Source organism: Mustela nigripes, chromosome 8 (assembly GCF_022355385.1).
Source record: "Mustela nigripes isolate SB6536 chromosome 8, MUSNIG.SB6536, whole genome shotgun sequence".
NCBI lineage: Eukaryota > Metazoa > Chordata > Mammalia > Carnivora > Mustelidae > Mustela > Mustela nigripes.
In genome coordinates, this window is record NC_081564.1 from 38,907,849 (window position 1) to 38,933,466 (window position 25,618).

The window sequence follows — 25,618 nt, forward strand, 5'->3', positions numbered from 1 at the left end:
AAATGTTATTTTAAGCTGCAAAGAATCATTACAAAAAAAAGGATGTCTTGGGGCACCTGGGTGGCTCAGTGGGTTAAGCCTCTGCCTTAGGCTCAGGTCATGATCTCAGGGTCCTGGGATTGAGCCCCGCATCGGGCTCTCTGCTCAGCCGGGAGCCTGCTTCCTTGCTCTCTCTCTCTCTCTCTCTTTCTCTCTCTCTGCCTGCCTCTCTGCCTACCTGCTATCTCTGTCAAATAAATTTAAAAAAAAAAATTTTTTTTTTAATGGATGTCTTTTCCACTTGATATGCCTTAAGGTAATTGGTTGCTTCTATCTGAAGTTTAAAGAAATGTACCATTATCAGAGTATATCCTCCAATAACACAACAATGAAGAAACAGCCAAAAATTGCAATCATTTTCAGTATTTACTCTAAGCTTACTTGTAGTTTAATCTTAAATTCTTTTTTTTAAACTGCTAAATTCTTACTTACTCATTAATTTAATATTAGGGAAATCAGACATGAAGTTCTAGAGGGTGGTAGAACTTTGAAGAATGCTCCCATGTTTCTATCAAATCAGCTAAAATGTGAGAAATTAACAGGAGCACCTGGCCTGGGTTTTGTTTTTGTTTTTTCTTTTCTTTCTTAGAGGTGCTCAAACCCAATGCGTTATGTACAGAGGGATATAAGTAAATAAAATCCGGTTTCCTAAAACACACACACTCACACACACACACACACACACACACACCCCAAAGACTTCATTTGGAAGATTTTGAAACACAATTTGTGGACTCTATCAGCTTTTTATAAAGAAGAACGAAACCTTCTTTAGATAGTATGTGTAGATTCAAAATCCCCATAGTGCTTTTCAAGATTTTGACATATCTGGGTTTGGTCTATTTTTGTGCAGAATGAGAGTATCTTGCCAGAAAATATAGGGCCTGTTTCCATACTTTGTACTAAATTAAGCTGCACTGCACACTGAAATTATTTGACAAGTCAGTCAATTCTAAAAGCACTGTAATGAAAATACTAGTTTCAAAAAGTTTAGACAAAAAACTGTCGCCCTGAAACACCTGAACTCTGACCAGGGACTGAAAAAATTGTTCCCTGGGTTTGCATTTATAAATCAGAAGAATTAGCTCCTGGGCAGGCACTGGAAGACGACTTCCCGATGCCACCCTTCTTTCATTGTGAAAATAAAGTTCTTTTTCTTTAGAATTGACTGTTTGGGATTGCAGACAAGACGCAGTTCTGTTACGGACTGGAACACAGAGGGAATGAGATGCGCGGGAGTTTCGTGGAATCCGAGGGGGCTCCCTTGCGGAAGAATGGGAAGTGAAGTTCAGGGATGCTTAAAGGGGGGGGGGGGGTGCTTCTCCACTAGGTAGAAGCAGTCATGGTACCCTCGTCTGCCCGCAGGTGAGCGAGATGGAAGTGAACGGGCAGTTTGAGTCGGTGTGCGAATCGGTGTTCAGCGAGCTGGAGTCGCAGGCGGTGGAGGCGCTGGACCTGCCGGTGCCCGGCTGTTTCCGCATGCGGAGCCACAGCTACGTGCGGGCCATAGAGAAGGGCTGCTCCCAGGATGACGAGTGCGTGTCCCTGCGGTCCTCCTCCCCACCGCGCACCACCACCACCGTGAGGACCATTCAGAGCAGCACCGGTGAGTGAGCAGAGCGCCTATCCCCACCCTGGGGCTGCCATGAGCCTGGCCTCCCAGGCCCAGGCTACAGAATGTCCCAAAAGACTCCACACGGTGTCCTCCTCGCTGTTATCACACAATCGCCAGGAACATAATGCCACCCGTGCCCTACAAAGAACGGTTGTGCCTCCCTGCCTGCCTCTGTCCCCTGGCTTTGGCCACATGCACAGTCCTCTCAGCCTCCATCTCTGGCATGAACAGAGAAACTTCAACTACAGAACCAAAGAGGGGAGGGTCTTTCCCTCCCCACACGACATACTAGCAGCCAGCAAACTCATCCCATCAGCTCCTCCTGGCCACAGTCAGGCTCTTTTGGGGGTTATCCTTAGACAAGTGGGTTCCCCTAACTACTGAGTATCACACCGTGAGAATTTTTTTTTTTTTTTCAATTCCAAGATATCCACAAAATGACTATCCCAAAAGACCAGAAATATCACTGTTAAGAAAACAGGGAAGAAACAGATGATCCAGATAGATTAATTGAACATCTTATGAGTTTTCTTTCATTATAACAAAGACAGATTTCATTATTTTAAAACCTTCTCTCATATGTATAGAGCACCTCCTTTTCCCTCTAAAGTGCAATCAGGTTTATGCAGTTAAACTGTATTTTTATCAGATTTTAAGCAGAGAGGCACAGAAGAGCTTCACTAGTTTACATGACACTGAAACCTGCACGGGAATATAGCCATGGGTTAGATATGACAATGTGTGTGTTGGCGGGGTTTTTTTCCATATTTATAACATTTGGGTCCAAGAAGAAAATCTCCTCCATCTTAACTAGGCCTAACTGTATGATTGATTTCAGTGTAACCCCAATAAAGAGTAGTTCTACAAGAAGATCATCAAACCTCGAGTCATGGTAAATAAATCAATCAGAAGGAAAAGCCTGTGCCAGAATACCAGTGTTCAATGTTACTTCTAGGGCCTCAAATGCCAGAAATGATCCTTCTGCCTAGAACTTTTACAGCCATGAGAAGTAATAGGTCCTCAAATCGGAGTTAAAATCCTACTAACTAGAGATACGGAATTGAGGTAGCAATTTGTAAGAAACCATGAGAGGTTAAACATGAGGAGTTCACCTCTGACCAATGCAAAGAAAGGTATCAGGATCAGGGAGAAGGATGCTTCTAGAGAGCCCACAGGCTTCGCGGCTCTGCAGGGAGCTCAACCATACAGTAAATGCCCACTCTGGCTCACCAAGAAATTCCGCAAGAACACCCACAGATGAAGTTAACAAGTAAGGTTGACTTCTATAAGGAAAAACAAATTTTCAATCATCCATGGGCATATTTCTGTGTGTGTTTATGTTCATGCAGTGATTGTAATTTGAAGACCTGCCCTGTGCCTACAGCACATCACTGTGTCTCTTATTGTTCCCCATTTGCACCACGCCCACCCCGCCCTTCCCAGTGTCTAGTCTACTGCTCGCTCTAACAGTCTTGCCACCTGCCAGCTGTTTTCCTGTGCTGAAATTGCTCGTTACGTACACAGTATGTGCATCCTTGCCTAGGAGCGTGAGGGGAAGGAAAAGGGCCAATGGCTGACTCCTTCCCCCTCAAGGAGCAATGCTGGGGATAAAGTGGCAGGAGACTCCAGAAGGCTTTTTTTCTGCTCACCTCTCAGAGGATTTGTGCTTTTGTCAGTGGAGACAATTTACTTACACCTCCCACATCCGTCCTCACCCTTGGGCTGTGCTCTTCACCCCACACAACAGGATGTCTGACCTTTCTGAGACCTTTCCCAGATACTCAGAGAGGTTCCTGGAGTTCAAACAACAGGACTGCTAGAGAAAACTCAGGGTGCCTGTTAAATCTGAATTTCAGATAGTCAATAATTTTGTAGTGGGAGTGTATCTCAAAGTTGCATGGGGCATACTTATGCTAGAAAATGATTTGTCTTGTTTGGAGTATTTGCTAAATCAGACAAGCCTACCAGCGAAGGGAAGTAGAATCTGAGAGGGTGTGCTGATTATACATTAACTGGAGGGTCTTCAGCTGGGGACCTTATGAGGGAGAATACCACAAAACAGAGAGAGGCAAATGAAAATACCAGAGGTGATTACATCATTCCTTCTTGGGCTCCATGTGGTTCTTCATAAGTACTGGGCTGCATCCACCTGCCGGCAGCTCTCAGGGTGGGAAGGCTCCATGCTTGGCTGTAGCTGCAGGGGCTCAGAGGCAGGGAGATGTGACCTGCTCCTCCCCCCAGGAGTGGGAAAGCATAAAATACCAGATTTTTGCACAGGACAACTGGTGACGTCACCCTTCATCACACTAAACATTATGATTGATGATCTCTACAGTCACAGAAAAATTAACAAGTTAAGGACTAAACTATGATACTAGCTTCTAAGTAAGCGCAACAGACATTTTACACATGTGACCTTAAGAATTCTAATATCACCTTGCAGTTTCTCTATGCCACAGATTTGTTCTTCTAAAAAGTCATCATTTTATGATATAATAAGGTTCTCCATTCATTCTACCCCTCCGATTACTCCTGTGTGCTCTTCTCCCTTTCACACACACACACTTCCTTTTCTCTCCCATGATCTCAGTACTATCATATTAATTTTCTTCTACTGGTTTCCTTCTTACACTGAATCAAATAGAATTTCCTGTAGAAAACACAGAAAATCTACTTTCTCATGGGACCTACTAATTTTTGAAAGGATGTGCTCATTTGGGGAAATCAGGAAACTACTTTGCTCTAATTTTAACCATTTCCCCCATGTACACAGGTCAGATCTGCACCCGTGTTCAGTAGGATGTGATGTCGATTCCTCCTTCTCCTTCTTTTCCTGTGCTCATTATTCTCGGATTCTCACCACAATTCTTTTTCCTAAACTTCCTTTTGCCTGGAAAAAGTTCTTCGGTTCTGTCAACTGCAATTATTAGCTGTAATTTTTTTCTCACAACAATGCACATGCTGAGTCTTTGATTTTTGTGTCAGTCCGTTCTAACTATTCAGATTTGCAACACAATATATTGAGTTTTTCTCTTCCAGCCTTGTCCATTCTCCATATTAACAAGATGAAATCACAAACAAAAGTCCACAAGTATCTTACCATGTGAGATCGGCATGAGGATGGGCTCAGCCCTAAGTGGCCCTAACGATCCCTGAGCGACCTGAGCAAGAATGGTGACTCGTCCCAGAAAATCAGGGCAAAGTAGGAACTGAGTTAGAGAGTGACTTACAGTTATGCTTCTTTTGCTTTAATGACCTGTTAGCTTATGTAACCATCATAGAATCTTATATTCTCTCAGCCTGTAATCTGCTCCCAGCACTCAAGATCTCCCCATCTAATATGCGACAAGCTTTTATATAAAGCCACTGTACCCAAGACTATTAAGCTAGGATTAGAGATACTGTAGGAAAATACAATTTAGCAGTAGAGCAATTAACCTTGGACTGGGAGAAAACAAGCACACTTACCTCAGTTGCCTGAATATTTTAGATAAAAGTAGAACTAGGTGCTGAAAATAAAGCCACACATCTACCTCAGGGTAGTGGATTAAACTTGCCTCGTGTGGAATATACCAACCCAACTGTTTGTGTTAAAGAAGAATTTTTTTTTTTTTACTTCCTACACTGAGCATCTTAGACCTATCAAAATCTTTACCACATTGTAGCTAAGACAGACAGACTTGTACTTGGTGAACAAGCAAAAACATTGTATAATAATCATCAGTGGAGACAACCAAACAGATACAGACACACATTTGGTCAGAAAGACAAAAAATAAACTGTTTGTAGTGGTTACCCAGCAAGTAGTAGGTGAAAGAATCAGTAGGGGAAGAGGAAAGTATTTTAAATAGGCATTGCTTTTTATGATTTTAAAAGCCAATGTTTGGTTAAAATAACACTCAATTATTGTATGGTTTCACTTATTTGTGGAACATAAGGAATAACACAGAGGACATTAGGAGAAGGAAAGGAAAAGTGAAGGGAGGGAAATCAGAGGGGGAGACGAACCACGAGAGACTGTGGACTCTGAGAAACAAACTGAGGATTTAGAGTGGAGGGGAGTTGGGGGATGGGTGAACCCAGTGGTGGGTATTAAGGAGGGCACAGATTGCTTGGAGCACTGGGTGTTATACGCAAACAATGAATCATGGAACACTATATCAGAAACTAATGATGTACTGTATGGTGACTAACGTAACACAATAAAAATTTTTTTAAAATAAAATACTCTGACAGAAATAGGCAAACTATCATGATATAGAATTCTGGCTTTTTAAGAAAAGCATTTTGAAATTACATGCTTTTCAAAGCAGCTTTATGTAACAATAACATAAATTGATAGAAGAGTAAGTAGGTTCATTTGCCACACTGTGGCTCTTAAAGTTTGGTGTATGTGCTCTGCTTTTTTTTTTTTTTTTTTTTCAAATTAGGGAAAGCCTTAAAAGTTGATGGAGTTGAACTGATTTTTTCCTTCAAGAAGCCCCCAGAGGGGCACTTGGGTGGCTCAGTCTGTTGAGCAGATGCTTTTGGCTCCGTTCGTGATCCCAGGGTCCAGGGATTGAGCCTCACATAAGGCTCCTTGCTCGGCAGAGAGTCTGCTTCTCCCTTTGCCTCTCCCCCTGCTTGTGCTTGTTCTCTCCCCCCCTATGTCAAATAAGTAAATAAAATCTGGAGGGAGGAGAGAGGGAGAGAGGGAGGGAGGGAGGGAGAGAAGGAAGGAAGGGAATTATAAACAAAAAAGTTTAAAAAAATTATTTTTTTAAAGCCTCCAGAAAGGTCAGTGAGGCCATGATAAAGCATCCCCCCAGGCCAACAGCGAGTGTCCCCCAGCCAGGGAATCAGCACAGTGTGCCCTCCTGGGTGTGGCCTGGGGCCACAGTGAAACCAATATTTATACTTTTTTGAATGAGATTATATTTTCTCTTAAATTGAGACATGCTCTTCTATAATCCTACTTCACAGTCTATCATTGCTGTCAACTCTGACCCACCCACTCAAGTTCTTGCTCAGTTTAGCAAAAGCAGGTACCCTTTGATCAGCTGAGGTCGGGGCTCAGGTTCCAAGAGTTCTTCCACTGGCTTGAGTCTTCACCCCCCATCACCCACCCCATCCAGGATACCCCGTCCGGGTACCTTCATGTACCCTACCTTCATGCCCTTTCAGTCCCATATACCCTGCTTCCCATCCACCCCCAATAACAACAAAAATCCTTAACACACAAGATCGTGAGCAAAATAACATTAAGGCAATAATTTATATTTGCAATACGCATAGTAGGGATTCAGTAATGGAGAAAGAAAGGGGAGAGGAAATGCAAAAAAATACTTGCTTTTATTACGATATAACTGACATATTACATTGTGTATGTTTAAGATGTGCTACCTGTCGATTTGACACGTTTCTATATTGGGATGTGATTATCACCATCGCATTAGCTAACACCTCAAGTCACTTAATTATCATTTGTCTTTTGTGGTGAAAACATTTAAGATCTAGTCTTTTAGCAACTTTGAAGTATCTAATATAGTATTGTAGACTATAATCACGATGCTATGCATCAGATCTCCACAACTTATTCATCTTCTAACTGCAAATTTATGCTTTTGATGAATATCTCAATTCCCCTACCCCTTAGCCCCTGTAACCACTATTCTACATTTACCACTAGTTCAGCTTTTTCAGACTCCACATATACATGATATCATATAGTATTTGACTTTATGTGACTTATTTGACTTAGCATAATGTCCTCAAGGTCCCATCCATGTTGTCAAAATGCCAGGATTTCTTTCTTTCTCGTGGCTGAATAATATGCTACTATAATATATAAACCACATCTTCTTCATCCATTGATGGACTTAGGTTGCTTCCATGCCATGGCTACTATTAATAACAAACAGCAGAAAAATACTTATATACCTCACAAACTGCATGCTTCATGATTGGATAATCAAGATAACTTTCCTAGGAAATAGCATCGCTATTAAAACAAGCTGAATCATAAAACATTAGCAGAAAAAACTTCTATATCATCTAGTCCAGAGGTCTGCAAACTACCATCTATGAGCCAAATCCAGCCCTCCACCTATTTTTATAAAATTTTATTGGCACAAAGCCACTCTCATTAGTTTACACATGGCCTGTGGCTGCTTTCACTCTTTAACAGTAGACCTGAGCAGTTGTTGCAGAAAGCCAAAAAGATTTACTATCTGACCCTTTACTGAAAAAGGTTACCACCCCTGATCTAATCCCCTGTCCCCCATTTTAAGATAAGAAAACTAAGGTGAGCTTCTGTCTGGACGCAAAGTCAGAATAAAACCCCCGATCCCCCAGCCATAGACTTTTGCTTGTTTGGGTCCCAGCTCTTGAAGTTGTTTATTGCATGATTGTAAGGTTAATCTGAACTCATTTTCTTTACATGTGAATGAAATTAGAGTGCTGCTTCTCTTGCCAGTGTTAATGACTACTTTTGGAGCATCCTTAGAGTTCAGAGAAAGCACACTTCTATTACAAGGCACTAATTCAATTAATAGGTTGTTTTTATAAAGCAGTGAGAGAAAGGTTCAGAAGTCCAAGGGGACAGACAACAGCCAGAAGTGTTTTGAACAAAGGGCCTTTCTTTTCTAGTCAAGATAAGATCAAGTAGTAAATATTCAGATATTGCCTTGTTCCTCTGCTAATGAGTTTCCCTTCCTTGAATTTCTCCAACCATCCAAATAAAACTGTAGACCAGCCACTTACCCTCATCTGAGGAGGCTTTAAAAGGAAAAAAAAAAAAAAAAAAGACTTGATTTGTAGCACAACTTATGCCTTTTATGAGGTTACTTGTCCGGTTTTTATATCTGAGAAAACGGACAGTGGTAACTTTCCAAAGCGTTTTGGCTATAACCTTCCTATCTTCTGTGGGAAGATTCCAACTTGAGTTGGAATTCCTCTGTATTCTAGTAGAAATATTATGAAATCATAAGATGCAAAAGTCTTATTAGATAGAGAAAGAAATAAAGTCTGAAGAACTTGGGCTTTCATCTCCTCTATTTGTTTCACTATACATAGAAATCACCTCTCAGGGGCGCCTGGCAGGCTCAGTGGGTTAAGCAGCTGCCTTCAGCTCAGATCATGATCTGTGGGTCCTTGTTAATTTTAGCCATTCTGACTGGTGTGAGGTGGTATCTCACTGTGGTTTTGTTTTGTATAAGAAGCTCTCTTCTTTCATGCTTTCTTCCCACACATTTTTATTTAGCTTCTGCCATGTTTGAAACCTATGTTTTCCTTAGATTTTTCTTTAAAAAAAATCCCTTTAAAAAAAAGTCTTGTTCATGTACTATTGACATGGTTTTTTTACTGAACAAACAATGGGTCACAGAAATCAAAGAAAAAAATTTAAAATTCCATGAAAGAAATGAAAATAAAATACATTCCAAAAGCTATGGGATACAGCAAAAGCAGTTTTAAGAGGCAAGTTCATAGTAATTTAGGCCTACCTCAAGAAACAAGAAAAATCTCAAACGAACAATCTAGCTTTATACCTAAACAGAACTAGAAAAACAAATAAATGCAAAAATAGTAGAAGGAAGGAAATAATTTTTAAAAACTGAGTCTTTTCTAAAAAGACAATAGAAGAAAAACCACAATGAAATTAAGAGCTAGTTCTTTGAAAAGAATTTTAAAAAATCAAGAAGTCTTTAACTAGACTAAGAATAGAAGTGAGAATACTCAAATAAATAAAATCAGAAATGAAAGAAAAGTTGCAACTCACACCAAAGAAATACAAAGGATCATAAGAGACTACTGTGAACAATTATACACCAAACTGGACAATCTAAAAGAAATGGATAGGGCACCTGGGTGGCTCAGTGGGTTAAAGCCTCTGCCTTCAGCTCAGGTCATGATTCCAGGGTCCTGGGATCGAGCCCCACATCAGGCTCTCTGCTCAGCAGGGAGCCTGTCTCGCCCTCTCTCTCTGCCTCCCTCTCTGCCTACTTGTGATCTCTGTCTAATAAATAAATAAAATCTTCAAAAAAATAAAAAATAAAAGAAATGGACAATTCCTAGAAACTTACAGTCTTCTGAGACTGAATCATGAAAACAACAGAAAATGTGATAAAGCAATTACTAATAAGGATATTAAATCCATTAAAAAAAAAAAAAAAAAACTCTCAACAAATGAAAGTCCAGGACCCAACAACTTCACTGGTGAATTCTACCAAACTTTCAAAGAAGATTTAATACCTATCCTGATCAAACTCTAAAAAACTGAAGAGGAGGCACCCCTTCCAAACTCATTCTATGAGGCTAGCATTATCTTGACATGAAAACCAGATAAGGACACCACAAAAAAAGAATGTTATAGGCCACTACTCATAATGAATATAAATGCAAAAATCCTCAGCAAAATATTAGCAAACCAAATTCAGTATGATCAAATGGGTTTTATTTCAGGGATACAAAGATCGTTCAGTATCCACAAGTCAATCATCATGTACACCACATTAACAAAATGAAGGATAAAAAATCATATCATCTCAAATACAGAAAAAAGCATTTGACAAAATTCAAATTCATTTATGATTAAAGAAAAAAAAACTTTCAACAATGAGGGTAGAGAAGGAACATACCTCACATAATAAAGGCTATATATGACAAGCCTAAAGCTAACATCATATCCAATGGGTATGATGAAAAAGCTGAAACTTTTCCCTTAAGATCAGGAACAAGTCAAGGATGCCCACTCTTGCCACTTCTTTCAATATAGTAGTGGAAGTCCTAGCCCAAGCAATTAAGCAGAAGGGGGAAAGGCATCCATTTTGGAAAGAAAGAAGTAAAACTGTCACTATTTGCACACAATATGATTTTACATATAGAGAAGTAACCCTAAGGGAGCCTGGGTGGCTCAGTCAGTTAAGCATCTGCCTTCAACTCAGGTCATGATCCCAGAGTCCTGGGATGGAGCTCCACATCAGGCTCTCTGCTGAGCAGGGAGCCCGCTTCTCCCTTTCTCTCTGCCTGCCCCACCCCTACTTGTGCGCTTTTGTGTTCCCTCTCTCTTTCTCTCCCTCTGTGAAATAAATAAATAAGATCTTTAAAAAAAAAAAAATCCTAAAGTAGTCCTAAAGACTCCACCAAAAAATGAAAAATGGATTCAGTTAGTTGGAGAATATAAAAATCAATATACAAAAATAGGTTGCACTTGTGTACAGTAACAAACTATTACTAACAATTGTAATTTTTATAATTATATCAAAAAGAATAAAATGCCTAGGAATAAAGTTAACCAAGATGAAAGCCCTGGACTCTGAAAACTATAAGACACTGATGAAAGCAACTGAAGAAGATACAAATAACAGGAGATATTCCAGGCTAATGGATTGCAAGAATTAATATTGTTAAAGTGTCCCTATTACCCAAAGCAATCTATAGATTTAGTGCAATCCATATGGAATTTCCAACGGCATTTTTCACAGAAACAGAACAATCCTAAAATTTGTATGGAACAACAAGAGATCCCAAATAGCCAAAGTAATCTTAAGAAAGAAGAACAAAGCTGGAGGCGTCATGCTACCCGATTTCAAACTATACTACAAAGCTATGGTAATTAAAACAGTATGGTATCAGCGTTGGAACAGAATAGAGAGCCCAGAAATAAATCCATGTATATGTAGACAGTTAATGTATTAGATTCATATAGTTTAACAAAAGAGGCAAGAACATACAGTGGGGAAAGGACAGACACTAATAATGGTGCTGGGAAAATTGAACAGCCACATGTAAAAGAATGAAACTATACTACTATCTTATACCATATGCAAATATTAATTCAAAATGTATTAAAGACTCAAATGCAAGATGAGAAATCATGAAACACCTAGAAGATAAGCTCTCTGACCTCAGTTGTAGTAATATCTTTCAGGATCGGATTCTAGAAACAGTAACAAAAGCAAAAATGAACAAATGGGACTATCAAGTTTAAAAAAAGTTTCTGTACAACTAAGGAAACCATCAACAAAATAAAAAGGCAACCTACTGAATGGGAGAAAATATTTGCAAATCACATATCTAAATAAATGGTTAATTTCCAAAATATGTTTTAAAAACTCATCTAATTCAGTAACAAGGGGAAAAATCCAGTTTAAAAATGAGCAAATAATCTGAATAGACTGTTTCCTAAAGAAGACATAAAGACAGCCAACAGGTATATGAAAAGATGTTCACCATCACTAATTTTCAGGGAAATTCAAATCAAAACCACAATGAGCTATCACCTCACACCTATCAGAATGGCTATTATTAATAAGACAACAAGTGTTGGCAGGATGTGGAGGAAAGGAACCATTGTGTACTGTTGGTAGGAAAGTAAGTTGATGCAACTACCTTGAAAAAGAGTAGAGAGGTTCCCCCTAAGTTAAAAATAAAACTACTATACCATTCAACAATTCTACTTCTAAGTATTTATCTAAAGAAAACAAAAATAGTAATTTGAAAAGATATATGCACCCCTGAGTTCATTGCAGCATTATTTATAATGAACCACATATGTGCACACAGACAATGGAACACTTCTCAGCTATAAAAAAATGAATTAAAGTTTGCCATTTGCAACAACATGAATGGACCTTGAGAGTATTACACTAAGTGAAATAAGCCAGAAAGAAAAAGACAAATATGATTTCACCTGTAACTGAAATTAAAAAAAAAAAATAGCAAAACAAAACTGTTGGATACAGAGAACAGATTGGTGGTTGCCGGGGGCAGGAAGACTGGTGCGTCAATGAATGGGTGAAAGAGAGTAACATGTACAAGCTCCCAGTTGTAAGTCAGGAGGTAATATACAGCATAGGGACTATAATCAATAACACTGTGTCGCAAATTCAAAAAGTTACTGAGAAAGTAAATCTTGAAAGTTCTCATCACAAGACAAAAAAAAAAAAAAAAAAGGGCGCCTGGGTGGCTCAGTGGATTAAGCCACTGCCTTCGGCTCAGATCATGATCTCAGGGTCCTGGGATCGAGTCCTGCATCGGGCTCTCTGCTCAGCAGGGAGCCTGCTTCCTCCTCTCTCTCTGCCTGCCTCTCTGCCTACTTGCGATCTCTCTCTGTCAAATAAATAAATAAAATCTTAAAAAAAAAAGAAAAGATGTAAAGGAAGTAGCAATTAAAATGGATAATGTCCAACTCTTGATTTCAGTTCAGGACATGATCTCAGAGGGTTGGGAGATGGAGCTCCATGTCGGGATGGGTGTGAAGCCTGCTTAAGATTCGTCTTCTTTCTACCCTCTGTCCCTCTCCTCTTCCCTCTCTAAAAATGAATGAATGAATGAATGAATGAATGAATGAATGAATGAAATGGATAGAGAAAAAGCCTAAGAAAAATCTTCTGGGTTAAAAATCCCATATTATGCTTTGTCATTTTTACATTATGACAGATTTAGAAGATCAAATATTCAATCTCTTGATCTAATTCTAGTGTTGTCAGACAGCACTGAATAGAAGAAAGAACTTTTGCCAACTTGTGTAAACTGCTCTACGAACTGAGTAGGTGGTAAATTCTGTGCTGAAGCTGATAAAATGAGAAGAGATAGTATTTTTTTCTGCTTAGCCTAACAGTTATATGTCAATTTTATCTCAGTAAAGCTGGACAGAAGTACTACAACAATGTAATCCTGATCCAACTGGTCTTTTGAATGAATTGTCATTATTGGTAACTCAGTTACAAAAGGCAGTCAGAAAACACAATTTAGAAAATTGGATTCCTCTAAAATGAGTATTTATGAAATGGGAAATTTCTCAAAAATACTAATGACACAACAATGTAGAACGTAACAATGCACTTCTTTATCTTTAGTTATAAAACAGTGCCCATGGAGGTATATTAATGAAATTGCCATTTTTAAAAGCCTTTATATTAGTCCAGAGTTTTCTGATCCAATTCATATTAAACTTTAACAAATATAGCAACATAGTAGCCATTGAAAACCTTATTGTAATTAATGCTGACAGCCCGATGACTTACACATTTTGGTGGCATTATTTAGCTCCAGGTGGTAAATCTAAGAGCAGAGGGTGGTTTTTTTGTTGTTGTTGTTTGTTTGTTTGTTTGTTTGACAGAGAAAGAGAGATCACAAGTAGGCAGAGAGGCAGACAAAGAGAGAAGAAAAGAAACAGGCTCCCTGCTCAGCAGAGTGCCTGAGGCAGGGCTCCATCCCAGGACCCTGAGAACATGACCTGGGCAGAAGGCAGAGGCTTAACCCACTGAGCCACTCGGGTGCCCCCAGGAGCAGAGGTTTATGTTTCTCTATTACTCTTGCTACTGCAATTCAGTCAAGCTTTCAGTACAACTTGTATATGCTACCAAGTGTCTTTATTTAGAAACAGATCAAAATGAATAGTACCATGACTTTACTGTATTGGCAAATAAGAAACAATCTTATATACATTGTAATGATGAGCCAATGATTTTGTACCTATTAGCATTCTGAAAGCTCTCTTTGCCATCTGCTGGTGTCTTACGACAAATTCTACCAACACGTAAGTAACCGGTAGAAAAAAAAAATGCAAAAAAGAAAAATTATCAGTGTTTGAGAATTCTAATAACCTTTCATTTAACTTAAAGAAGAAACTAACTAGTCTAAATTATCTCAAAGAGTGTGTTATGGTCTTATGGTTTCAGGGGATACATAATTACTAAAATTAACTTTGCTTAGCCAATTTCATACATTACATACACTGACAAGAGCTGTGACCAACACAGAAATTCATTAATTTCTGGATAGGACTGTCATCCTGTCTCTTAAAGGCCAACGTTGAATTTCTTTTCTAGGTGATATTCTTATTCTGTCACATATTATTCCCACAATTTTTAAAATTTAAGGAAAATTGATGCGTCATCTGCTACTTTGCTTCTGAAAAACTTCTCTCTTCTGAAATGTTGATTATGGCCAAATAATCATAATGAGACAGTTCGCATCATTTTCAAAGAACTTCTTTCTATCAGCATTTTTAACTTTTCGTAGATTTACAAGAAATTACAAAAGTAGTACAAAGAAGTATTTTATATACTCCTCACTCAGTTTCTCCCCAACAGTTACATCTTATATAACTATAATACTAGATCAAAACCAGGAAACTGCCCATGGTGCAATACATGGATAGTTCATATTTTATTCACCGGTAGATTCCTGCCATCACTGTAAAAGACACAGAACTATTCCACAACCACCAAGATCTACAGTTGTTTACGTTTTATCAGTTTAAGGAATAAAAACTTTACTCCCTTCTGGTACCTTTGCCCTCTCCCATTTATAATATAATCATCTTAAATAGTTTACCCACAGACATTGTGAGTCATATCCCACAATGTTATACTTTGTGCTTCAAATGTCAAACATAATTTAGGAAATTTCAGAGGAGAGGGAAAGTCAATTGTAGTTACCCTATTATTTTGTCAAACTGCCCAATTTGAGAAATTGTCAGCCATTATTTATGACTGTTTTTTTCACCCCCGCCTCCCTTCTCCCATTTTTCTGGGACTGCAGGACACAGTAGCCATGACTCCAATGAGTGATCTGAGCAGGGTGGTTTCCTTAGAAGAGGATGTGGGTAGGCAGGTATGGTTACACAAAAACAATTGTGTGTGTGTGTTGCCCCACCTAATGTGACCCAACTTTCACAAACAGGAGACAACCCAAAGTTACATTTAGCTACTACATCCTGTATATAGTGCCTCTTATCAGTATCAGAGTCCATTATCTTCTTTCCTAATCCTGTCCAAGTATTATTTCTCACCACTCAGCAATTTACAGGCTAAATTTTATACTCCTTTAAAATACCTGAGTACTCAAAACAAAAACTCAACAATCTTGATTTAGAAAAGGAAAAAAACAAAGAATCCTCAAGGACATCCGTACCCATTGTCCTTCAAATAATCTAGGATGACTTCATTGGCAGATCAAGTCACAGATGACCTTTAATATAGTACAACTTGTCTTAAATAATGCTAATACCAGACATTCTGTTTTTAGAGCTCATGGAATTGCCTTGTGTTTGTCAGATGGCTGCCATATCAAGTTTTACTGATGACGCATTTATCATATTCCATTAAATAAAAAGAATGTTGATAAATCCAGGTAAAATTTACACAAAATAACTTTCTTTTTAAAAAAAAATTACTTTTAGGGCGCCTGGGTGGCTCAGTGGGTTAAGCCGCTGCCTTCGGCTCAGGTCATGATCTCAGGGTCCTGGGATCGAGTCTCGCATCGGGCTCTCTGCTCAGCAGGGAGCCTGCTTCCCTCTCTCTCTCTCTCTGCCTGCCTCTCTATCTACTTGTGATTTCTCTCTGTCAAGTAAATAAATAAAATCTTTAAAAAAAAAAATTACTTTTAGAGAGAAAGAGAGAACAAGCAGGAAGAAAGGCAGAGGAAAGGGAGAGAATCTCAAGCAGACTCCCTCCTAAGTGTGTTGCCCAAAGCAGACTCGATCTCAACCACTGAGATCATGAACTAAGCCAAAACCGAGGTCATGACTGAGCCACCCAGGCGCCCCAAAAAGTAACCTTCTTTTCACTTAAGAATTAGTTACTTGAAATACAACTATCAGAAAAAGAAACTCAAAGCCCTTAATATTTCTTAAATTGCTTACATCAAAATGAATGAAAGCTCTTGACTTCAGCCAAGTAGCTATCTTGAAGTCTCTACTACTCTTATACAAGATCTGTGAGTACCTTAAGTGACGCAAACAATGGGTTAAAGAGAGTTTAAATGCCACTTAATTTATAGCTTTGCAATGTTTTGGCCATTCGCCATTGAAACACAAACCTCCAGTTCTCACACAGGAAGAACTGTGTCGTGAATATTTGTTGATAAATGATTGATAGATGAGAATGCTGGATTGCCTCGGGAAATTTTCTGCCTCAATTAATGCTTAAATTTCTGGGATGATTCTAACACCTCCACAGAAGCAGAAAGTTCTTTTCTTTTTTCTCATCCACCTGAAAATAAACCACTTCATTTTACAGAGAATGGGACAGTCACATGTCTCCCCGATACCATCTTGAGAAATGAAGTTTCAATAATTTCTTATTTGAGGAAAGGCAGTAAGAATCAAGGATGGTGATAAACATTAACTTCTACAAGTAAAGGCCTCCACTTTATTCTCTGACTGTTCATCCCACCTTGTGTTCTTTCTCCCCGCACCTTCCAGCCAAAGTCGCACAGAGGTTACATCCCTACCTTTCCCTTCTCGTGTCTGTAAATGAGGAAATCATACTAATTGTCTTGACGTGGTCTCAGGGCTCTTTTTAATCTGTGAATATCTGAGTAAGAGGACTTTAAGGACTGCTTATCACATTTCTGCCATGACTATTATAACACGAGAAAACTTAGGATATATATCAAAATTTGGTGGTCTTTGGGGTTTGTTTTGCTTTGTTTTGTTGGGGGGGGTTGCTTTCTCCTAAAATGCATCATAAAAAAAAAAAAAAAAATCCATCATATTCTTCATCTCCAGAATCACTAGAGTATTATGAAAGGCCAGAAAAAATACTGACAAGTTCTTAAGCTGCTGGAAACCAGGATCCCTTCCTATTTTGAATCTCCATTTAAGACCCAAAACAGCAGAACTCCTTTCCTTGAACCCATCCAACTGTGTGTTGACATGTCTACAAACATTTCAAATGTTCTTTTCTTTTTCTTTTTTTACTTCTAATTCCCTTCCATGAAACTGTTCCTCAGAAATAACCTGAGGCAGAAAAGCTTACAAACAAAGATGGGGCCCGTAGCGTTAATTAGGATGGTGAAGGAGTTCACCTACCTTTGTGGGTGCTGAGTGTCTGTGGGTAGAGGGAAGGTCAAATGGCAGAGCCTCCACTTCAATGGAATTCTTGAGCCAACTGTAAAAATTGTATTTAGAAAGAGTTTAAAATAATACAGAGGGAGAGAACTTCTGATACTATATTAAGCTAAAAAAATCTATGGCACCTTGAAGCCCTCTTCAAAATTGTATATGTGTATATGTACACCCAAACATATACACATTATCTAGAACTATGTCAAGAAATTGTTCCCGGGTCGGGGGGTGGGGCGGTGCACGGAACTGAAGGGAAATTTAGCAGAACGTTACATGGTAGTTCTCATTGGCACTGAAACCAAGATCTGGTTTTGGTTTTTCTTTGTACCCTTTTTTCCCAAACATTCTGTAGTGAACTTGTTTTATTGTAATAAAAGAAACGTTATTTTAAAAAAAACAAAAACAAAAACAAAAAGAAAAACAACTAACATTTCATGGTGAGGGTCCTAATTGGAAACAATAATATATCTAACAACAGCAGATCTCACTGATTTCCCCCTCTGCCTTTTTGTTTTCGTGATTAAATGAAGTCTCTTGGGTTCTGTAGTTAGGTCGAATAACTAAAGATGATCTCCGAAAAGATGCTGCTTTGTGATTGTTGTTATTTATCAAAGCATGTAATATCTCCTAGAAAGGAATTCGAAAACAATAAAGTTTTTTTTTTTAATCTGAAAAAAGCTTTAAAAGAAGATCTTCGTTTTTGCTGACTCTCTTGTGGTAGCAGGTGAGGTTTCTGTAGATTTTGCAGGCTTTTCTTTTCTCCTTTCAGATGTCAGAAGCAGTTAATTTGCTAACGACAGTTGCAGGTGGTGTTCAAGGAGAAGGGAGCAGAGGACAAAGGAATAAAGCTACCTAAAACCAGCTTATGGCATCTTTAAAAACATAAATCCATGCCTTTGGAGCTCTTAGTCTGACAGAGCTCACCTCTCAGAGGCACACTTTCAGCTTTTACTTGTGTTCCAGCCAGAAAAGCTCCCCAAGCAATTACAGAGACAGAAAAGATTTGTGCTGCAGCCACAATCTAATATGATAGTGTAGGCAGCCCACCTGTATTGTTAGGAGGGGAAGAACCCTGTGGAAGGTAGACAAAGCGAAGTGCTGAATGGGACTGCAGAGTCATGGAAAATATTCATCATCGTTCATGGAGAAAGAAAGTGATGTTGACAAACTTGGACTAAAAAAGTCTGAGGAGCTCTCGCTTCACGAGAAGTGCCAAAACAACAAAACAAAGATAGTGCCTTTTGGGGATTCTTGCAAACTTTTTGCACAGCCCTCTGGTGGAAATGAAGGTTGACCACCTTAACCGGCTGCATCTGCCTTTCCTGCCTTTTCTGTGTTTCCCCTTTCCTTTCCCTTCTTTTCCAGAGAGAACTCGAAGGCACCTAATCATTTCTCACCTATTCTCACAAGAGCTCTAGGGGAAGCATTAGGAAGGGCACAGAGGCAAGCTAACGGATTCTTTCTTGCTCATGTATGTTCTTCTGAAACCAGACAGCACACAGCATGAATGAGAGCCCAGAAACAAGTGACTGGGCTCCTTCATTCATACGGTCACACTGCATGGACCAGAATACTGTAGCTGGCGTTTTCCAGCCATGGTCTTGGAGGACACATACTTCAGGAGCATTATGAAGCCTTCATCTAAGGAATGAAAGAAAACATCCATCTGCTTTGTTGTCTGCTCCATTTTAAAACCCACACACAATGGACTCTTGATTTCAGCTCAGGTCATGATCTCAGGATCCTGCATCAGGCTCTGAGCTCAGCGGGGAGTCAGCTTCCCTCTCTCTCTTTCTCTCTCTTTCTGTCCCTCCCTTCCCCCACCCACTCTCTAAAATAAATAAATCTCTTAAAAATAAAATAAAACCCACCTCCATTAGTTAATACCTTTATACCTGTTTGTAGAGCTGTGGCATTCCAACTGAGTATGTGTAACAGGAGGATGTCGATCAAGAGATGCTAAGCAAACCAAAGCTTATTTCCTCCCTTGTGCATCAGGGGTTTGCCATTAACCGTAATGGTAATTATACGAGGTAATTCAGAGCCTGCCTTCCAGGGTTGTATCTCCATCCAATCATACACAACCTCTGATTCTGTTTGGAAAACAATGGACTGTTTGAACCTGCTCGAGTAGTTTGTAATGATCTTTCCAAAGAGAACTCCTTTGGTTTTTAATTCCACAATGGGGAGGCCTTTAACTATCTTAGAAAATCATGCATGGCTTTGTTTTGCTTCCAAAAAAGACTTAACAGGATTATATTACTAAATAGGACACCCACACTTCTCTCCCCTCAAATTGGTTCTGAATCAAAATGGGGTTTTTTAAGGGGATTAAGAAACTTGTGCTTCTCAGATAAAGTTCTCCCTTAATTAAGGAGCTATTTCTGATGTTAACACTCCTCCAGAAGCATTTGGGCATTTCAGAATAGGGCAGAATCTTGATAGTGTCCCCACTTGCTCGCTTGTGTTTTCCTATATAACTTGAAATGGTAAGTCCTCCTCAAAACCTTTTATTTTTGGATTTCCCCATATGTTAGCTTCTCTCTTTGCACACAAGCTAACGAAGAGGCCCAAGCAAATAGGTGAAGCATTAATGAAATGGGCAGATGGATCAATGCTACTTCCTGGCACTTCTTCTGAAGGGGCCAGAAGCAAATATGGGTCCTCTGAACTGCACGTCCATCCAACCTTGGGTGTCCACTGAACGCCCAAGACTGCTGGGTTCTTCTGCGTGCTCTATTTCACAACCAGAGTGGTTTGGTATCACTCCCATGTCACACTGCCTATCTGGGAAAGGACCCCCAAATACTTATGAAGGTTATGATGAAAACAAACTCTGAGTTTTGAGAATAGAACTCTAAGTGAACGCATAATTCATCAATTCGCTCACTCTCCCTCCACCAAGCATGCTTCTATCCCCTACCACATGCCTTCAGCTCATCCTAAAAGGCAATTAGCACATACTCCTATTTCTAATTGCTAACAAGCTACTGAGAAGTTTACTCATCTTCCCTTTTCAACCAAAGCCTCCTCCAACTTGATATCTTTCCAATTACTGCATAAACCTCAATTATCTAAGTTATGCGTCCACAGACTTCCAACCTCATTCATCTTGGATTTACCCTGTCCTCATTCTTATCATTCCTTGCTCCTGATCTTTTCGCTTGCCTGGTTGGTATCAGCTTTTATAAGTTTAGGTACCTAGTAAATGATCTGGAAAAGGTAATGGGGAGTTCAATCAGTTGCAGCTGTGCAAACTCAAGCTCAGCTGATAAAGCCTCGTATGGGTAGGGAAAGAAGCAGGCAGCAGAGAAATGGGAGCATCGCCTTGATTCAAAATTAACCCTGATTGTACTTGGTGGCAGTTTGGGTTCTGCCCCGTATAGAGTTCTTCCAATGGCCGATGTCCAATTTTGCAAGAAATCCTGTTGTATGAGTGTTAATTAAAGATCATTAACAGTCTGAAATGCTAATAATGGATTTTTTGCAAGTATTCACTATATCCTCGCCCTGCTCTGTCAACCCACCCCACACCCATCCATCTGAGCACATCTAAAGGATAACTCCACAAGGAAAAGATTATCAATAGGACTACTTCACGATCTTACAAATTTGGCTTTTAAACTAGTGGACTGATTGAGAGATAATTAGTTCGTTTAGACAGAATTGCTTCTATCTTGGTGTGTCTGCTTCAGCTTATTGTTCTGCAAGCTGCCAACAGTGGTAACATAAGCACTTGAACTCAAACTTGTTATCATCACCTCCTTCGCCTTCCCATTGTCTCTGCTGGAAACCCCTATGATTTCAACTACAGTGGATAAAGGAGTGATTAGAGGGGCAGTTTTGTGACGTGAGGAGCCCTTGCCAGTAGTCAGCTGGGCCACTCACCTGCCCCGTGACACCCAGTTTGGTTCCCTTTAACAGACCTGCTTAAAACCAGAGCCTGTTCATTACTTGGAGAAAGTAATCAGCTCTTAATAACAGAACCAAATAGAGTGGTCAGATGTTAGTTATGCTTGAACAAAAAATAAATAGCGTGGTCAAATGTTTCTCTAAGAGCCCTGGGGAGGTGACTAGGTACAGGGGAGAACCAGGAGCCCCACCTAACACTTCCCAGGGGGAAGCCTGGGTTTGTCGGGAGACTGAGGCCCTACCCCAGGCGAATCAGAGACCAGTGCATGAGCCCCACACCCTACACTTTGGGGTCCACAAAGTCCAGCCTCCTGGAGACTACAAGAGGCTGCGAATCCGACCCCTGCTGCAGTCCACGCTGTCACCCACCCTGCCCCCGCAGAACAGTCAAGAGATGAAGGTGGGGGGGGGGGGTTCTCCAGAGGGGCTGGGGGCGGGGGCAATAATCACAGTGAGAGTCCCCATTTAGTAAACATTCCTTCTGGGTTTGCAAGCTCAGCCTTGAGGACAGCAGAATGAAAACCAAAACTTCTAGCCAGAAACCCACAGCTCTGCCCACGTCCCCCCACACACACACCCAGGCCCAGTGTGAACTTACCAAAAGGCCTCCAACCATCCCCACAGACTATCCCCAGACTACATAACCGCAGTGAGATAATTTATGTCTTATTCCTGACCACACTCAACACGGCTGCTCATCTGTGGAGACGACTTGAACCACTCCTCAGGGGCCTTGTTCATCAGAGTCTCACCTGAGTAGCTATTTCTCTTTTCTGTTTCCCTTTACATTTTTGTTCCAATAGATGAATTGGGCATAAACATTTCAAGAACAGGCCAATTCACCCAGTTACTTTTTAACTTGATTTTCATAATTCATAGAGATATGATCTGACTCACTTTTATAATCAAAAAAAGTGGGGGGGCACCTGGGTGGCTCAGTGGGTTAAAGCCTCTGCCTCCCGCTCAGGTCATGATCCCAGGGTCCTGGGATGGAGCCCCGCATCAGGGTCTCTGCTCAGCAGGGAGCTGCTTCCTCCTTTCTCTCTGCCTGCCTCTCTGCCTACTTGTGATCTCTGCCTGTCAAGTAAATAAATAAAATCTTAAAAAAAAAAAAAAATCACCGGAATCATTGTGTGAAGCAAGAGGCTGTAGTAGCGTTTATCATCCCAATCATGTGGCTTTTACCGTATTTTAAGTGCCTTAAACAACTCCCGGTAGGCTTTTGTACTTACTTTTGTACTGCCTTCTTACACCCCAGGGGCCGAGATCACCAGATACACAGCACAGGCCTTGCGGGGTGTGGCCCCTCCCACGTCTCAGATTTCTGCGTTCTTCCGGAACTCTCCGGGGACTTCTTGTTACCACTTTCTCAGCCTTACTCCATCAAAGCTACCCCGGCCCTGCCCTCAGGACTCAGCTCTAGGTCACATGATTGGGCCTAATCTGGGTAGGAAGACGGCCCTGGATTCCCGCACCGCTTGCTTCTGATGTCTGTATTAACAAAGCATGGCAGGCAGTGGGAAGGAGAAAAAAAAAAAAAAAAATCGAGTAGCGTCGAATTCTTCAGTTCAGCAAACACTGAACACCTCTAGGCCAAACCCAAGTTTGGGGCTAGGAACACCAACAGGATAAGAAATCATCTCTGCTCTGAGGAGCTCACAGCCTAGCATGGAACACAACACTTTCAGTTTTTACAGTGTTTGCTCGATTCTCAATTTTTTTTTAAACTCTTATTTTTAATTTTTTTATGTTACTTATTTATTTGACAAAGAGAGATCACAAGTGGGCAGAGAGGCAGGCAGAGATAGAGGGGAAAGCAGGCTCCCTGCTGAACAGAAAGCCCGATGCTGTGGGGCTCGATCCCAGGACCCTGAGACCATGCCCTGAGCCAAAGGCAGAGGCTTAAACCACTAGCCACCCCCGTGCCCCATACCGCAATTTTCTAATTTTATTTGGGTTGAGACTTGGATTTGAGTTGACTTATATGTCGTTTTCCTGTATAGCAATTACCATCATTTGTAAATGTGTATTTCAGTGGGCCCCTTGAGGTGAGATGCTTTGTCTGCATTCCCATTATTTTATACCCCGTGGCTAACATATAATAAGGGCTTAAAAGATATCTGTTGAGCAATTAACTAAAGCAGATGGACTTTGTAAGTTTCCTGTATCCCATTCTCTTCAGTAAGTAGATTCAAACAGAACCACCTCGAAGACAGGGATCTCACTTCTGTACTAAAAGAAACCTGGTTCCTCTCTCCTTTCTTCCATGTGATGATAAGCAGAAAGGGAAGCTTGAGAAGGCTGCATCTGAGTTACTGCTGAGCGGCCAGGGTGAGCCCCTCTCCGAGTCCTGTCAGGAGCGCTCTTGAGATTTTTTTCTTCTCCAAGGAAAGTTCATCCAAGTCCTTTTGTATCCTTTTGTTTCATCACCATTCCTAAACTTTGGATTACCTCATCGCGTACATTCTTATTGGACAGTAGGCAGCAAAACTCAAAGCCACATGAGTCCAGATGCCCACCTCGAAGAGGTCCCATTGCCCTCTGCCCTTCCTGAATGTGCACTGGGGGAGAGGTCCTCCCCTTCAGTGCCGCAGCGCCAAGGATCCTGGCAGTGGGGCAGAATCCCGAGTGCTGGATGACAAGCCATGGCTCGCCCACTCCCCCATGCTCCTCACACAAAATAGGTGAGGACCACCCCGTATAATCCTCAAGCTGATGCTCTAAAGACCTTGCTCTACAGTGTCAGATCCATACTGTCTCTCAGGTGGGAAGCACAAAGAAAGAGTAGTGTCTCTGCTACTCTCACAGAGGGAACAAGGTCATTCAGCATTTCAAAGGAGACCACCCCCCTGGAGGTTCCTCTGCCTTGAGCACCATGTCACGAAGTGGCTGAAGTGGCCGTCCGCATTGATGCTTTTGAAGGACTTGATTCCTGGGCCTCTTTTACATGACCAAAGGACTTGAAGGGGACCCTTTCAGTGAGACAAACATAGCCCTTGCCTTCACATAAAACACGATTCTCACCTTCCAAAAACACACAACCCATGCAGTAGAACAGACAATTATGTCAGTGATGACAACGCGTCGTTACAAGCGCAAAGCGAAGAGAGGGTCCATTTTCTTTGCCTCCATCAAAAGCAAAAGCAAACTCTTCCAAAGATGGAAACCCACACACCAGTCTCTCTCCTTTCCTTCTCCCAGACTGACACATGGTTATGGCAAAAGAACTTGCAAAGTCATGAAATACTGAGACAAAAACCGTCTTCAGATAGGAAGACTTACATGGGTAGATAAATCATAAGCAGACAGATGCTAGATCTTGGCTTACTAATTAATGAGGATTTTAACAACCTGTTTCTCCATTTTATTCCCACATATAAGCCACAGTGTCTCCTGCAATCCCTGGTGACAGTCAGCTCTCCCTTCCTGAGCTCAAGTCTTCTCTTAAATTTCATCTCAGAATGCCTTTTTCCCCTCCATTTCCTAACTCAGTGGTCCCAACTTCCCCTGGATTCTTCTAAATACCTATCCACCAACTTCTCACTGAGGGAACTTTTCTTCTGCAGGGACACATGACTTTAGTGTTGCCTCATTTCCCACCATTTCTTGCTTCTTTGTCCCTGGCCAAGAAAGTCAGCATCATCCTCTGACACGAGAACCAGCTCTGGGATCTCCATCAAACCACTGCATCCTCTCTTCCATTCTCCTCTGCACCTGTGTCCTGACATTACCTGACAAGTCCCCTGATGTCCCTCGTACACCCTTCTATCGGGCCTTCCCTCCAACGTTCGGCACTAACATGTACATTTTCAGAGCCCAGCTAGGTCCTTATACCTGCAAGCACTTTGGGTAAGAGAATGATGATCATGTTTTCCATCATCTTCAGTCTTTGCCCCAGGGCTTGTTGGTGTGTGAACTTCCCAGGAAGGATGAAGGGAAAGGATGCAACCTGTGCCCACTGGATACATCAGTGCTGTGCTGTTCCTGCACACGGAGAAGGAATGTCCCAATGTGTGCACCGTCCAGCGTGTTTAGGGGCTGGTATTAAATGCGGGGGGCATTTAATTCATCGTTCAAACAGGGTCACTTTGGAGAATGGAAAAGGCACCATTAATAATTACACTGGGATATATGGTCCCCCTGCTGAAATGGCATTTGGAATCTGGGATTAGGTGTTCTGATGCCCCTTTCCTAATAGATCAGGCAGAGCAGGTTCT

General features: G+C 40.8%; 1 protein-coding gene and 1 long non-coding RNA gene across 18 annotated transcripts in view; one reads left to right on the forward strand and one right to left on the reverse strand.

Moving 5' to 3' along the window:
* DLGAP1 (DLG associated protein 1) overlaps positions 1-25,618 on the forward strand; it is an 869,387-nt gene that overhangs the window by 696,170 nt on the left and 147,599 nt on the right. For all 14 annotated transcript variants that reach the window (XM_059409267.1, XM_059409264.1, XM_059409265.1 and 11 more), the window contains one exon: positions 1,405-1,645. In XM_059409267.1, coding sequence (XP_059265250.1) covers positions 1,405-1,645 — 241 coding nt within the window. The remainder of the gene's footprint in view (positions 1-1,404; positions 1,646-25,618) is intronic.
* Positions 1-25,618, reverse strand: part of LOC132023498 (uncharacterized) — a 331,116-nt gene that overhangs the window by 280,434 nt on the left and 25,064 nt on the right. For 3 of the 4 annotated variants that reach the window (XR_009405971.1, XR_009405970.1, XR_009405968.1), the window contains exons 1-2: positions 22,634-23,068; positions 17,454-17,532 (exon numbers count right to left, since the gene is read on the reverse strand). This is a non-coding gene — a long non-coding RNA (uncharacterized LOC132023498). Of the gene's footprint in view, positions 1-17,453; positions 17,533-22,633; positions 23,069-25,618 lie in introns of those variants that run through there. The other variant, XR_009405969.1, reaches the window with a different exon arrangement.